The 15,464-nt window shown below is 53.7% G+C and overlaps 1 protein-coding gene across 1 annotated transcript in view; it reads right to left on the bottom strand.

Annotated features, from left to right (window-relative positions):
* IGSF21 (immunoglobin superfamily member 21) overlaps window positions 1-15,464 on the bottom strand; it is a 227,955-nt gene that overhangs the window by 127,799 nt on the left and 84,692 nt on the right. The window contains exon 2 of the mRNA XM_054579614.1: window positions 2,348-2,460. Coding sequence (XP_054435589.1) covers window positions 2,348-2,460 — 113 coding nt within the window. The remainder of the gene's footprint in view (window positions 1-2,347; window positions 2,461-15,464) is intronic.

The following is a 15,464-nucleotide window of genomic DNA, read 5'->3' on the forward strand; positions in this document are numbered from 1 at the left end:
GGATCACAGGCTAGGGTAGAGGGAGACTGGGGTGGGGGGATCGGGTAAACGGGTTCTTGGCATTGGGGGTAGAGAAGAGGAGGGAAAGTCTCTGAGTGAACTGGAACCTGGACATTTTCCTCCTGCCCCAGCCCCATCTCCCATCCTCAGAGACTGTAGAGTTGAGCCAGTGCAGGCCCGTCCCTGGTTTCCTGCCCCTGGGCCTGGCACCGGCATTTCCCCCACTCTGGCAGCGACCTCTACAGAGAGATTGTCACCGCTGTGATACAATGATATTTGATTTCCAACAAGAGTGAGGATACTTGTTCCAAGGGCTGAGAAGGCAGCGAGGTGCCCACTGGTATTTTCCTCTCTCCAAGCTCCCTGGCACCTTCATTCCCATTAACTGTTCCCGTCGGGCATCCCTGGTTCTCTCCGCCAGATGGGCAGGTTTCCCCCTACCCCTCACTCCGATCCCATCTATGGATGGCTGAGGGAGAGGCGCGGACCCATCTCCCATCGTCAGCAGTGAGCTGGAGTTAATTTATCCCGGTCCTTCTGCCAGGTGCTAATGAGATGCTCACAGTGTGTGTCAGCCAAGCAGTTCCCATATCATGTAAATACGCCTCTTAGTGCTTCAGTTCGTGGCACTATTTAACATATGCCTCAACTTTCTCTGAGTCCCTTGATCTATCCAGGATGAAACCTCATCTAAAGCCCGGCCCGGCGGGGTGCTGAAAGTCAGGCTCACACCTGTGGGCCCCAGGCTGCTTGGGTGGGGGGCCCCAGAGGTGAATCTCAATGGGACGGGCTACAATGAGAAGGTGGAGAACAAGAATTTTGGTTCAAAGGAGCCCAGGTCACAGCCAACAAAACAGCAGCCACCGGCAAACGATGAATCAAAGATCAAAACTGCAAGAGGGAAGTCCAAGGGCAGGATGTCTCAAAGCAGGACTGGACCAAAAGTAAGAAGGAGGTTGAGAGGCGCAGTTCTGAGGCACGGCTGCGAAGGACGCCTGTGGCCCAGCAGGTGCCACTCACTGCCCCACGGATGTGGACAGAGCTTAAGGGAGTGTTAGATGCCTGATCACGAAAGTGGGCCCACCTCCCTCGCCAAGCCCCACCCCGCCCCATCCCCACGCTCTCCTCTGGGATGCACCCACTCCAAAGAAAGCAGCTCCATTTGACGCAGCTTACAAGGGTTAGAGAAGTACTGGTTTACATCCAGGGTGCACAAACTAGGACCAAAGTTGGACCGCATCAGCCTACAGCCTGTTTTTGTACGGCCTTCGAGCCCAGAATGGTTCTGCACCATTTTTTATGGCTGAAAAAAATATTTTTAAAGAGTATTTTGTGACACGTGAAAATAATGTGAAATTCAAATGGCGGCCTCCATGGATAAAGTTTTATTGGAACCCAGCCATGCCCTTCCATTGACACCCTGTCTGTCGCTGTTTTCACACGACAACAGCAGAGCTCAGTAGTTGCGACAGGGACCATATGGTCGCCAGAGAGGAAAATATTTACTCTCTGGGCTTCACTGAAAAAACTTTTGCCAACCTCTGTTTTAAATCATGGAAGGGGAGGCTCCACCTAAACCACTGCCAAGATGGCGGTGCCTTGCTCAGTGCAAACCTGATGCTCATTGCAAAGAAGAATATCAGTGCCAGCTGGACCTTCTCTGGAGCCCAGCCAGTCCCGACACCCTTGTGGCAAAGAGAGACCAGTCTGGGTGCCCAATCCAGACACACGGAGGATTCTTTCAGTGCCCAAAAAGACCAACACTTGTGCCCAAGACCACGAGCTGGTCCTCCTGTTGCCAACACCTGGGCCCTGGGTAGGGGGGCACCTGCGTGTCTCTAACAACATCCCTCCTCAGACCTAAACTTAGGGTGCCAGACACCGAGATTAGTCCTATGTGGAATCGAATGAGAAGGCAGACTAGCTCTGTAATTTGATTTTTAAGGAGGCAGGAAGCTGTCCTGGTCTTCTCTCTCCCCTTCTCTCTCCACCCAAAGCCTCCTGCCTGAAGTTCCACGCTTCAACACCCCTTGGTTGTTATGCTGCACCCAGGTCCCACAGCGTCCCTAGCAGCCCTACTTGGTACCAGTGGGGTTTCCTGAGCATAGCATCACATTAGGGGCACAAAGAGACCAGAACGAGACAGATCCAGAGGACAGAAGAAAAGGCCAAGCAAAGCGGTCTTGGAAGAGGGTTTCGGTGGAGGATGGAGACCTGGCCAGAGGACGGCCCGGAGCTGGGTTAGCACTGAAGACACAGCCAAGCCTGCAAGGATCTCCAGAGGGTCCTGGGGACTCTACCCTTAGCTTTGGCCATGGGCGTAGAGGGGACAGTGGTGGCAACTTACCCGGTACCACACGATTTCACGCATGCGACCATCTGTCTTGAAGTTACACTTCAAGGTCACGGCATCACCAGCCACCACGGGTGGGAGAGGCTCAATGTTGACAGTCAAGTAGCCTAGGGAGAAGAAGGAGAATGGGGAGGTGAGGTTATGAGAGGATCAGGAGGGCTGGCTGACTCAGGTGGGGGTAGAGGGTGGCGGAGAGAGGCGACCCAGCTGTTGGGGTCGCTCTTCTCACTGTAGTCATGGGATTGGTGGCTGAGCCTGAATGGAGCTCCTCACCCTCTTCTTCCCTCTCATTGACGTTTCGCTTTCTGGGAACCTCCCTGGCTCCTATGGGTCCCTCCAATCCTGAAAATACTTTTTCTTGGGATGCAGCTCCCCTTAAAAAGTAAGACCTGCTGGAAACTGAGGGAAGTGCCTCAATGTATTTCTGTAAGACTTCCCAGAGAAACTGCTCTGTGACCGAGCACTACACCTCCATGCCCCCTTTCAGGGAGTCGCAAAACGTGTGAGCCTGCTAGGCGTGCAGGAAATGACCATGCCAAAGTGCATTTAATCTTGTGTTTCCAAACCTAGTGGACTCTGGGTCCCTTAGCTGTTCCCTAAATGCCATCATCATTCTGTGCAGCCAGCATCCTCTGAAATCCACACCAAGATAGGGTGTTCTAGGTGCCCAGATCCATACAGTCCCAGCCCCATAACCAATTACTCCTGGTGAAAAGGGAGGAGAGCCCTGGGGAACTGCTGTTTGCTTCCTGGACCCCAAGTCTCCCATTACATACCCCTGCCACCAAGGGGAGAGGCAGCCCCAACCCTGGGCCATGGGGGTGGTGATGAGGGAGAAGGTGATTAAGGGCAGACGGCCTGGGAAGACCTCTCAAACCTCTGCAAGCACCAGGTGTTAGCTTCTCACCAGCAGCTGTCCCCAGGGATGCCGGGGACCCTTACCCTGGTGCCATGCCTTGGGATACACTGCCACCTCCCCAGCAAGTCCAGCCAGGTGAGGCCTCTGACCCTCTGCCACCCAAAGCCTTGTCCAAGAGGGCTGGGCGCCCACCCCCGCTCACAGGGGACTCCAGGTGCATCATCCAGGCTCATCTGATTGGCTTCCCACCGGCTGATGTCCAGCCATCGATCTCATGGATCAATCCCGCCCAATCGTCTTAATGAGAAAACTAGCCAGGATGGGCTCGGGGATTTCAATTGTGCGGGCAGCCTGAGCAGATCGTGCCCAGGGGCCTGACCCCTGCCTGGAACTTAATGGTTACAGCGCTGCAGGGTAGAAAAAACAAAAACAAAAATCGACCCTGGGAGGATCGATGTGGAAGCTGAAGCCAGACTCGAGCTCCGTGGGCCAAGGTTTCAGGTGCCAATGCCCAGGGCAAGGAGGTGAGACGCGGGCTCACCCCTGGCTTAGGCTTGAAGTCAGGCTCACAGGGAGCCCAGAGCCACGTGGTCTAAGGGCAGTGCCCGGAGCCTGCTGGAAGCACCGATCTTCTGTCTCCGCCTTTCTTCATTCATTCAGCCACGAAGTTTGCTCCCACCGGCTCTGAGCAGCTGCGGGGCTGGATCTGAGAAGCAAGGGTGGCTCAGGCCTTGCCCTGCCCTCCAGGAGTGCACAGTGGGGACACAGACTCACGCTCAGTGGGTGAGCGCAATGGTAGGGTGACGGTGGGGGGCTGAGGGAGGGGAGAGGGGAAACTTGCCCAGCCTGGACCATCAGGGAAGTCCCCAAGCCCAGCCGGGTCCCGAACCATGACAAACAAGGAGGCTGCCCCCAGGGGCATGCCCCCCGGTGAGAGAGGGGGTTCTGGGACAAGCAACACTGGAATGTGAAATAGCAATGACTGCTCACATTCCCCGGCACCCACTCTGAGCCGGACACTGGGCTACGTGCTTAATACACACTCACTCATGTAATTGTTATGACCATCAAGAAGAGAGGAACAAGAATTATTCCCACTTGCCCCCGGAGAAACAGAGAGGCAAAGTTTCCTGCAAAGATCACACAGCTCGAAGTGGCAGAGCTGGCATTCAAACCCAGACCTCCTGTCCCGTTACGACCACCGTGGTAGGTACAGGCTCTAACAGTGCGTGAGGTGAGGGAAGGGACGGCAAACATCTCACCCGCCACTGGGGAGCAGGGCTGTGCTGCTTGGGGGCCTGGGCAGGAGCTCAGGGCCTGATCCCACTGGCTGCCATTCCCAGGCTGGGGCTGACCTTTCCAGTGGGGCCATCCTCTCCTGGGGGTCTCACCTGTGATGCTATAGCTAAGAGTTAGTTGAGCATCATCATTCCAGATCAGAGAAGGTCCCCTCCCACAGGAAGGAGGCAGGGAGGACACATTCTTAGGCAGAACAAGGTGGGTGCAGGTGGCACGTGGATGTGAGGTGAGCCAGGGGACGGAGGTGTTGGTTGTGAGTCACCACCTGTAGCGAGTCACAGGGGAATTACAGAGATGAGTCTGGAGGGGTGGGGAGAATGGCTGAACTCGGGTAGCTGGTGGTACTGGCAGTAGCAGGTGTCTCTCAGGAGCATGCCAGGACGGGAGCAGAGGACAGCCCACTGCACAGTGGAGAGAGGGGGTCCCCAGGACACGAGAAGAGGAGGGTTAGAAGGTGGGCACATGAGTGCGGTGGTTCTGACGCCTTAGGACAGCATTTCCCAGAGTGTGTAGAGGATAAGGGACTCCTTAAGGACGCTTCAGATTTCTATTATCAACTAAGTGTGAGAAATATTGGTTTAAACAAAATTAGACATGTTCCTTTCCTTCAAGACTTCTCAGAACCTTTCTCTCCTTCCTTCTTCCTGTCTTGCCTTCATTAGTGAAAAAATAGTTCCTGAGAATCTACTCCATATCCGGCATTGCTCTGGGCATGCCTTGCCTTCAGGGAGCAGAGGAGACAATAAACAAACACACAAATGAAGAGAAACACAGCAGGCGGTGATAGCGTACAGCAGGGTAAAGCAGCGGGGAGGGATGGGCAAAGGGGTTGCTCTTCAAGGTATCCTGAAGAGGCCAGAATAAAGGAAAGTGTGAGCCACTTGGGTATCTGGCGGAGGAAAGCGTTACAGACAAACGACAGCACCCACACAAAGGCCCTGAAGCTGGAGCGTGCTCAGAGTGTCCGCCGTTCTCCAAACTGGGCTACTGCAGGACAGTTTTCGGCACCACTGTACACTCTGGAGCCCATCTTTGGCCAAGCATCCTTGTAGGACTATAGCCAGGACCAGGCCTAGGGTGCAAACTTAAAAGAGGCACCCACTCCCGCTGCGGGACCCTGAGTCCGGCTGACACCCCCTCCTCCCGGTTCTGCTACAGTCCTTGGGAGCAAACTCCAGGAAACACCTCTCTAAGCTGAGGCAGCAGTGACTGTTTCTCTGGCTTCTGAGGTCCCCTACTTGGAGCCACAGAGGGTGGAGGACAGGGGGAACCCTTCCTGGCCGAAGTTCCTCCTCCTCTCAGCCCCCAGGAGCTGAAGGAAGCCTTGGCTCTGAGGATTCAAACCTCCTCCCCTAGTTCATGGCACTTTCCAGTTCTCCCCGCACTTTTGCTCCGGGTTTCTCATCAGCTCTCACAACCACCAGTGCGCACCTCGCACGATGCTGTGATCGCTGTGCATGACACACTGGAGTGTAATTGTCTGTTTGCACACCGGCCTCTCCTTCTGGAACACGAGTTCCATTAATATCAATAGAGTATTTAAATCAGAATTGGATGAGTGCTGCTTTCTGAGCTTTCTTAGGTGTGCAGGCTCGATCCTCATGCCACCCTCTGTCACAGGAGGAACTGCCTCGCTCGATACTGCAGCGATGTGAGCGGCAAACCGGGATTTGAACCCAGTCTGCCCAACTCTGAAACCAATCTTGTCCCACCACCTCCTGGTATCACCCGGAGGAGAGTCATGCAATGTGACAGAGTCATATAGGAATTCTGGGGGTGCCCCCCCATTCACCACTCCATCAGCTGCTTTTGTACCAGAGGCCTGGCTCTCAGATGGGGCAGGGCAGTCCACGCAGGTGCCAGAAGGGCAGGCTCAGAGCTGCAACTGAGCAAAGGAGACTGAAAATAGGCCTGGGCATGCGATCGGGCGCCCACTCCCTTGGGGCTTGATATCCGAGCCTCACAATGAGCTGTGGGCCCCCCAGGCCCTTCCGATCCAAGGCCTCAGGCCATGTGCAGGCTCTAAAGCTCAGGCCAGGAGGAGGGATCTCTGGCTGGGGTAGGGAGGGGGAGAGCGGGAGGGAAGACCGTATTCTGACAGGTGTACCAGGCGAGGATCGCATCAGTGCCAATCAACACCTGGATCACAGGTGAGAAGTCACCTTCCCAGGCACAGATACACACAGGAGAGGGGGTAGCAAGGGCTCATGGCCAAGGGGTTTTTAGCAAAAGGAAAACACAGGAGCATTCTCTAGGTCTGACTGACAGACTTCCAGCTGCTATTCCGCAACATGCCATCATCTTCCAAATACACTGTGTTGCTTCTTTCTCTGAAAACCCTCTCCCTGCCTTTCCTTGTTTCTCCCACACACATGCCACCAACAAATTTGAAGTCAGTTAGTTATCTGCTTCAAGTTTCCTACTCAGCCACTCAGTGGTGACCTGGACAAGTGATGAATCCTCCATAGGACTCAGTCTCCCTGTGTGTGCCGTGGCCATGGGAACAATCACCAGGTCCAAAGTGGGGAAGCACGTTCTCAGGCTTTGCTCACCGTGAGCTCTGCCCACACAGGTGGTCGGTCGCTCCGGGCAGGGTGAGGCGGTGCCATGCTTTCCAGCCCCCTGGGTCTCTACTGCCTCCCACTGTCTAGTCGGGGAAGGACGGTCCGGGATTGAGGTGGGAAGAGCAGGTCTGACCTCTGTAAGCTGGTCGGAGAGTAGAAGATTCAGACACGACCAGCTCAGCCAGACGTCCCATCTGGACTGGGATCAGAGCCAGGAGACCCAGGTGGGATCCTTCCCCCAGGGCAGAGAACAGAAGGCCAAAGAGAGTAGATCCGAGACGGCCCCCTGCTGCCAGGACTCCTGTATCGAGCCCCCAGGCTGGTAGGAAGGGGCGCCTGATCAGGCAGGGGTGGAGGGAGACAGGCTCATCTACCTGCCAGGAGTTGCCGAGTTCTGGTCTCAGCTATGCTGCTACCCAGCTCTGGAACCTCGGGCAGATTGTCCCCCTCTCTGGGCCTCAGTTTCCTCAATTGTACAATGAGGATGAACTGGATCTTGAGGGCCTTCCTGCTCCAATCAATCCCATGTCAGGTGTTAACTGAGCCCGAATCTTGCCACCTTTATTTCCAATATGACTCAACACCATCCCTGCAAGAAGTGTGAGTCTGCCAATTAATCAGGCACCAGCCAAAGACAGAGGTCTGTCTTTTTCAGCATTGAATTTGCCACGAATCAGCTTCGATGCACAACCCACCCACCCCCAAGTGCGGTATCGAGAAGCAGGATCAGGGATGGCAAGGATTCATCTTAACTAAGCAGTTCATTATCCCGAGCGCTGCCATCACTCTCCCCTCTATCTCTGACAGCATTTATACCACTCCCGTTAAGTTACATTTAGCGGAATCGCAGGCAATATGTAGGAACCAGGCACCCTCCCAATGAAGCGATGACAAATAGCTCCTCTGTCCGGAAGCTCGACTGGCAATGTCCCAGCATTGGCCCTGCCCCTTCCCCCGCTCGGAGAGGGTGCTTCCGGAGATCCAGCTCACGCCTGGCCCCATGGGTGGGCAGGAGTTGATGAAGGTTTCCACAGGAGGGGTGCAGTGAACAGAGACACAGCTTATATTAAGGTGACCTGGTGCCTCAGTCTTCCCAGGACCAAGGCATCTCCTGGGACAAGGCTGGTAAACTAAGATTAGCTAGTCACCCGAGTTATCATCCTACCACAGCCCACCGACGGCCCTGGGTAACTCAAACCTCTCTACCTCGTTCAGTAGTAAGGGCAACCATGGCCCCCTAGGCCAACGGTAGGGACTGAGCGAGTGCATGCTGGCCTCCTCCTGGAGCTTCGCTATTCGGCGGGTATTCAGTAGGTGGTGATGGTGGTTAAGGAAGTGACTTGCGAGATCAGGGTTGGTGGGTTTGTCTTGGACTTCGTGTATCCATTCATGCCGTCGATCATCCTCTACCATCAGCCAGAGTGGTTTCTCTACAATGCACACCCCTGGCCTTCTAGGGCCTCCAGAGCTGCCCAGGGTTCCATAGAAAAAGTCGCAGACCCTCTTGGGGCAATCGGGTGGAGCCCAGCTCTCCAGCTTCTCTGGCCCCGCCCAGCCCTCACGCCTCCTCCAAGTCCTGCTGTGCTCTCTCCTTCCTCACTGGCAGCTTCTCTCTAGACTCCAAGCCCCACCACAGGCTGTCCCCTCTGTCCCAAGCCCTTACTCTTCGCTTGAGTCACTCTTGTTCATCCTTCAAAAATTAATGGCAATCCCCCCTCCTCAAGAAAACTCTACCTGACTCCTGAGACTATCAGAGTCCCAAACACCCCTCCCTTCCTACCAATTAGGCCAAGGCGAATCACTGATGAGGACGTACTCAGTGCACGTTCACTAGTGCGCAAAGCCATGAACTGTTTCCATTTGCCACGCTACCCATGTGCCAGGACAGTGCCTGGATCGGAGTCCATGGTGAATGCAGGAACAGCGGACCCTTGCCTGCCCCCAGGGCGTTCCATCCACAGAGTGGGTGGTGTCCCCCAGAGGACCCTCTCAAAAGCACCCTCTTCCTGTGAGCCTCATCCTAGGCAGCCCCAGGAGCTCCCTGACCTCAGGTGCCTTCTGATCCTCCTGTCTGACCACATCTGCTTGGACCGATGTTCTGAGGCAGACAGGCCGTCAGGTGGTGGCATCAGTTCCACCACCTGCATATAAGTCCCTTCCAGGGTGACCCTGGGAGTCAGAGTCACGTAAATTCCTCATGCCGCCTCCCGGCTGCGGGAGGCGGCATGAGGAATTTATCTCCATGTCTTACAGTGGCTCCATGCACAACCACTCATGAAGAAAAAAGGTCACCCCCACCTCATGAAGAAAAATTCCATAGCATGGCACTGATGACAACCTCCCTGGGCTCCCCGGGCTGCGTAATTACTATCATAATAAATATTATTACAAGAAACCAATTACTGGAACCATGTCTTCAGGCAGGTACAGAGAGCTCTGTGACATACACCCTTCCATGCTGGGCTAACAGGTGCTGCAGCCGTTGCCTCCTTGTTAGGAGAAACTGGGGGGAGGGGTGGGGCAGAGGGTGGAGGGCGGCTTTTAAGACAAGAAAGCCTCTGAGAACAGAGGGGAAGTGAACAGCTCACCTGTGTGTCAGGTGATCACTCTCCCTCTCACATAGCTCTCCACGTTGCTGCCTTGGTGTCAGCCCTTACGGTCCTTGCCGGGACCCTGCCCTGCCAGCCCTCTGGACTCCAGGCTCCAGCCTTGCCCCCCCAATGCACCCGCCACACCCAAGCCTCCGTGACATCTCTCAAAAGTAAATATGATGACTCCACCTCTCTGGTTAATGCCATTCAATTTCTCCAGCCCATTGCCTTCCGATTCAAGATCAAGTTCTGACTCTGTCACGGCCAACTGGGCCCCTGATGATCTTGCGTCTCTAACTCTGTCTCGCACCGTATTTGCGCCACCCTGAAGTTCTTCCACCAGCCCCTCCAGGCCTCGGGTTCTTCTTTTTGCCTGTGCTATTTCCTCTCCCTGGAATGAATCCCTTTCTCCTCAGAGTTCACCTAGGGACATTTTCACACGTCCTCTCAGGTTCAAAGCCACAGTCACCCTTCCCTTGATTCATACGAGTCTGATACTCCCTCTTCTGAGCTCACAGCCCCTTGTGAACATCTCAGTCACAGCTGGTCTGCGTGATGTTGTAATATAACATCCGGTTCTTCCTTTGTGCCTCCCCCATCAGGCTGGGAGCCTCTGGAGGGCCAGGGACCTGGTGTGCATTTCCGGTCCCCTATAGAACATTTGGCACGTGGTAGGTGCTCAGCCAGCGTGCTGGATGAATAAACTCATGAGTGAACCAACAAGGGGACACTGCATGTGACTAATGTGGATCAAGCTGCAGCCCAGGGTTCTGGGGACGCACCTGGATCCAAGTCCTTCTTTGTCTTCGCACTGCCTTTGGGACGAAGTCCAAACCACTCCCTCTCACATTCATGGCCTGCTCCTCCTCAGCGCATCTCTTGCCCCTCTACCATTTGCACACTGAGCCTCAGTCGTCCTGAGCTCCCCAAATGTGCCTGGCTTTGTCCCGATGCTGGGTCTATGCACCTGCCGTCCTTCTGTCTAGAACAGCCACCATCACTTGACACCCACGGCTTTGATAAACCCTTAAAGTCTTAGCTCAGACATCCTTTCTCTGAGAGGCCTCTCCTGACACTTACTCTATACCCAGCACCCCCAACCTTGGGTCAGAAGCTTCTGGAACCAAGAAGCTCCAGCCTCTCCTAGCATCTACCATGGCCTTCACACATTGCACGGGGACAGCCTTTTGCCATCACCATGGACTGTGAGCTCCTGGAGTGCCAAAAACATGTTTCAAAGTTCCTGAAGTAACTGCATTCTTAGTGTTGAACATGCTTCTGGCCATACTGTTAGCATGGAAGGCATATTGAATGAATGAATGAATCAATCTATGGGTGAACAAATAAACTCTACAGATATCTTCAGCTGGCCTAACATTGGCCATAACATCCCATTGTATTGGGGCTGGATGTTTTTTGCCTTATTGGGCTATGAATTCCCCACCCGAAAGGTGGGCCATGGGGACGTCCCACCCTCACTCTGGGTTCTCACCTCCCCCAGCAGAAGGTCAGCTCAGCTCTGGGCCACTAGGGACCCCAAACAGTTCACAGCCTTCGCAGGAGACGTGCCTGCCACTTCTGGATCTCCATCCTCTGCCCCGATCTCTTCGGAAATATACCCCCTCTGTGATCTGTAGCCAGCTAATCAAATTCCCGCCTGTCAGAGGCCATAGATGCTCAAAAGCCTTGTAGTAGTAATGTATTATTCATGGCATATGCATTATTTAGCATAAGTTTGTTTATTTATTATTAATTTGTGTTTCATTATTGATAATGATGTGGTTATACTATTAATACGATGCCTTGAGGAGGCTGTTTTGTGGCCCTTTGCGGACACCTGATGTTCGTCCAGTTCCCCTGAGAGCCAGCATGGGGCATTTTCACCCCATTTTATGGATGGGAGACACTCAGACACTGAGACCAGAGAAGGGAGGACTTGTTCAGTCAGTGCCCTTGCCTCTGAGATGCCTGCAAGGGAAGGTGAGGTGACAGGGGTCGAGCTTCATTAGGCAGCATGTCCTGGGCTGAGCAGGGGATAAAGGGCAAAGGTCTGCAGGAGGCCGATGCTGGACCTGCCAATCACATCTCCACGTGAACCCTCCTGTTCTGCTTGTCCCAGTGCCTGCACTGCGCTGTGTGTGCTCCCCAAATTCCATTTCCTTTTCTTGCCAGGTACTCAGCCTGACTCCATTTCCCAGCCTCCCTTGCTGCTTGGTGGGGCCAGGTGACTAAATCCTGGTGGGTTTCTGGGAAGGGGGGAGATACGGCTTTCAGGTGTGGCCCCTAGAAACCTCCCATGCTGTCATCCACACCCCCTCTCTCCGCCTGCTGCCTGGATGGAGAGGGCTCTGAGGACCAGCAAGAGGGAGGAGCCATAAGATGGAAAGAACTTGGGTATTTGAATGACAGCAGGAAGCGATGTCCTGCCACAGTCCCCGGCAGACAGTGATAGGAGTGAGAAATAAAATATTATTGTGTTAAGCCCATGACATTTTGGATAGCTGTGTTATAGCACTTATTCTACTGATATATTGCACACAGTAGGCACTCACTAGGTCCTTGGTGAAAAAAAAAGGCGGCAGGGAGTGAACAGAGGAATAAACAGGCAACAAAATAAATCAGTGGGTTGGGCTACAGGCTACACTGTTACTGAGTTAGATTCCCAAACCATGGTTTCCCATCACAGCATGTCGTAGGGAAGTGGCCTTCATGATCTTGAATTAAAAGGATTTTGTTATACAGATGGGTAAACTGAGGGCCAGAGAATGGAGAATGGAAGGGCTTTGGCCAAGGTCACAGAGACGATTAACAGGCAATTTTGTTACCAAGACCCAGATGTCCTAAAGCAGAGCCCTGTGACCCTTCTGCCGCACCACTGTCTTGTCCCTTTCATCTGACAGCCTATTGTCACCCTCTAGAACTTTCTCTGTGTTCTAGAGGGCAGGTGACGGGAATTGCAACTTCCTTCTCCCCGGGCCAGCCCCGCACCCACAGAAAGGCGGGGAGGGAAGAAGGTTGAGAGAGCAGCATGACGCGGCATGCCCGTGAGACTCCCTGGCCAGCCGCGGTCTCTGCAGGGCCCTCTCTGGGGACGGGGCCCGCCAGGGGCAGCCAACGCCGGAGGAGTCACAGGCTGCAGCAGGAAGGAAAGGGAACAGGCCAGACCTTGAAGTCAAGGATCTGCTATAGACACAGAGGGTAAGTCCCCTGCTCCCTGTCTGGACCTCAGTCACCTCATCTGAAAAGGGGGCCCACGATGCTTATTTTTCCAGGCCATGGGGACGATGAGATGAGAAGGTGGTGAGGAAAGTGATCTGGAACGCAGGAAAGCAGACAAGTGGTTGGAAAAGGTGCCCTCCTTCCTTGTACGCAGATACTGTCAGCCACCACTGGTGCCAAGGAGCTCTGACCTTGGGGACCAGACAGACCTGGGGACAGCTTCTGACTCTACCGCAGCCACCCAGGGGAAGTTGCTTCACTGCTCTGAAACTCAGTTTCGACCTCTGCCCAACGGGGATGCTTGCCCTTACTTTCTAGGGATGGGCAGAATGGGGGACGCCGATGCAGGGAGGTGGCCCAGGCAAGGAGCCTAGTTCAGTGCCTGGCACATAGGGACAGTGCCGACCCCATGTCCCCAGAGCCTGACCATCACCCTCTGCCTCAACACCGCATTTCTCCAGGCCCTCCTCCCCTTCCTACCAGCAAGGCTGCTTCACGGGCTTTGGTAGCAAGCTGCGGGGGCACAGGGCCTGTTTTCTGTTGGCTGTTTCAGATAAGCCTTGGGAGCGCCACGGGCTGCGAAGTCTGCCGTCAGGCGGCTGAGGCGGCTGTGTCTCCTCTCTGAGGTTTTTAGAGCAGTGCACACAGCCGCATGGCCGCCCGGCCGCCCGGCCGCCCTGCCACCTCGGACATGAGTCAGAATCATGAGGACAGAGGCATGAGCAACAGGGAGGCTTCTGTGACTTGGAATAAAATTTAAAATATGGATGAGAGGTTATTAAGGGATATTTTAAAAGAAAAATAGTTATTACTCAAGGAACACAGTCTAAGCTAGATTATAAACTGGTCTTAATCAGTAAAACGAGGCGACTTAATGAAAAAAATTGCAATTTAAAATAGGCCTCCATGAAATAATAATGCCTCATAAACACAGAAGTCCTTTAGCATATAAGAATTAATCGCTGGGCTCAGATGCTAAAGGCACAATAAAGGAATCCTTAATTTTTTTGGTCTTTTATTTTTCTCTCCCCAAAAGGCAACCCATATTAGACTGAGTTTTCTTTTCCTTTTTAAAATTTACTTATTTTTAGAAAGAGAGGAAGGGAGAAAGAGAGGGAAAGAAGCATCAATGCGTGGTTGCCTCTCAACACACCTCCAACTGGGGACCTGGCCCTGCAGCCCAGGAGTGTGCCCTGACTGGGAATTGAACCAGCGACCCTTTAGTTCACAGTCCAGCACTCAGTCCACTAAGCCACACAAGCCAGGGCAAGACTGGATTTTCTCACACTGGCACCAGAAGCCATGGAAATGTGCAAAGGGAATTTGCTCAGTGACAATTCTGTCTCCTTCAACCTATTATTTTAAGAGATGGTCTGAAGGAAGTGTGGTTTTCTTCTCTCCAGATATGCGTCCGTTTTAAATAAACTCATGTCACAGAGTTTTCCCACTGATGGATTAGGGAACAGGCTCATTTTGCAGGATGGAAGCCCCTGAGTTCAGACTTTTCAAGCCCAGCAGCTCAGTTATCAGGGTAGCAGTCTCGCTGGTCCAGCGAGATTCTTCGTTAGCATTGTAGCAGCTGGTAGGAACAGTCCAATAAAAGCAGAGTGGTCCTAACCTACAGTGACTTTTGCCTCACCCCCAGGGGACATTTGGCAGTGTCTGGAGACATCTGTGGTGGTCACAGCTGAGGATGGGGATGCTACTGGCATCTGTTGGGGACAGACCTGGGATGCTGCTATATATCCTACAATGCATAGGACCCCCCCGCCCCCCGCAAGAATCATCCAGTTCCAAGTGTCAATAGTGTTGAGGTGTAGAAACCTGTAGTGAAGAGAGCAAAGCAAACCTCTGGAAGGTAACTATGACTGTGCACTCAGAAGTTCCCAGGCTTGGGAGGCGGAGAGAGTCCCAAACATCAGGACCAGCCGTCAGAAGCTGGGAATGTAGATGGCTGAGAAGTCCTCCCTCCACATCAGCCGAGCTGTGCCTAACACCTGCCTCCTACTCCAACTTCTTTGCCATCAAAATGGATTAGCTGTCTCCACGAGGGCATCTTTCCTGCCCCCGAGGACCTGTTTTGCTGTTGTGACAGGAGAATCCTAGGAGGAAGTTCTTTTACAGTCACCCAAATACAGAATGTATTTGTTCTGCAAAGCAAAAGAGTCCCAGCTCACAGAGGAGAGCCTCCAGGGCTCCCCCTCCTCAGGGAGCAGCTGGCGCCGCCTTCCTTGCTAATCTCGCTCTGCCTGCTTGGCAGGGGAAGCAATCTGGCCTTCATATTAATACTTTATTAAACGCACACATCCTGCAAGATAAACATCAGCCTATTACAGTTGCTCAGTTATAGAGTGCCTGCTAGTCACCCGAAGGCTATTTGGGCCTGATTTGCTCACCATCTAACTTCTTCCGGCTGGAGGCCAAGGTAGAGACTGTAGACAACTTATTGAGTAGAGGGGTTATGGGGGGAGCAAGTGGACTGGAAGGGGGTGGTGGTGAGCAGAAGGCATTTTATTTCCATCTTCCAGGGCCCAAGACTGCCTAGCGACACCAGAAGGCCATGGGGCACCTGGGCAAAA

The sequence above is a fragment of the Pteronotus mesoamericanus genome, unplaced genomic scaffold (genome assembly GCF_021234165.1).
Source record: "Pteronotus mesoamericanus isolate MK-2021 breed Mesoamerican mustached bat unplaced genomic scaffold, CSHL_Meso_final contig_557, whole genome shotgun sequence".
NCBI lineage: Eukaryota > Metazoa > Chordata > Mammalia > Chiroptera > Mormoopidae > Pteronotus > Pteronotus mesoamericanus.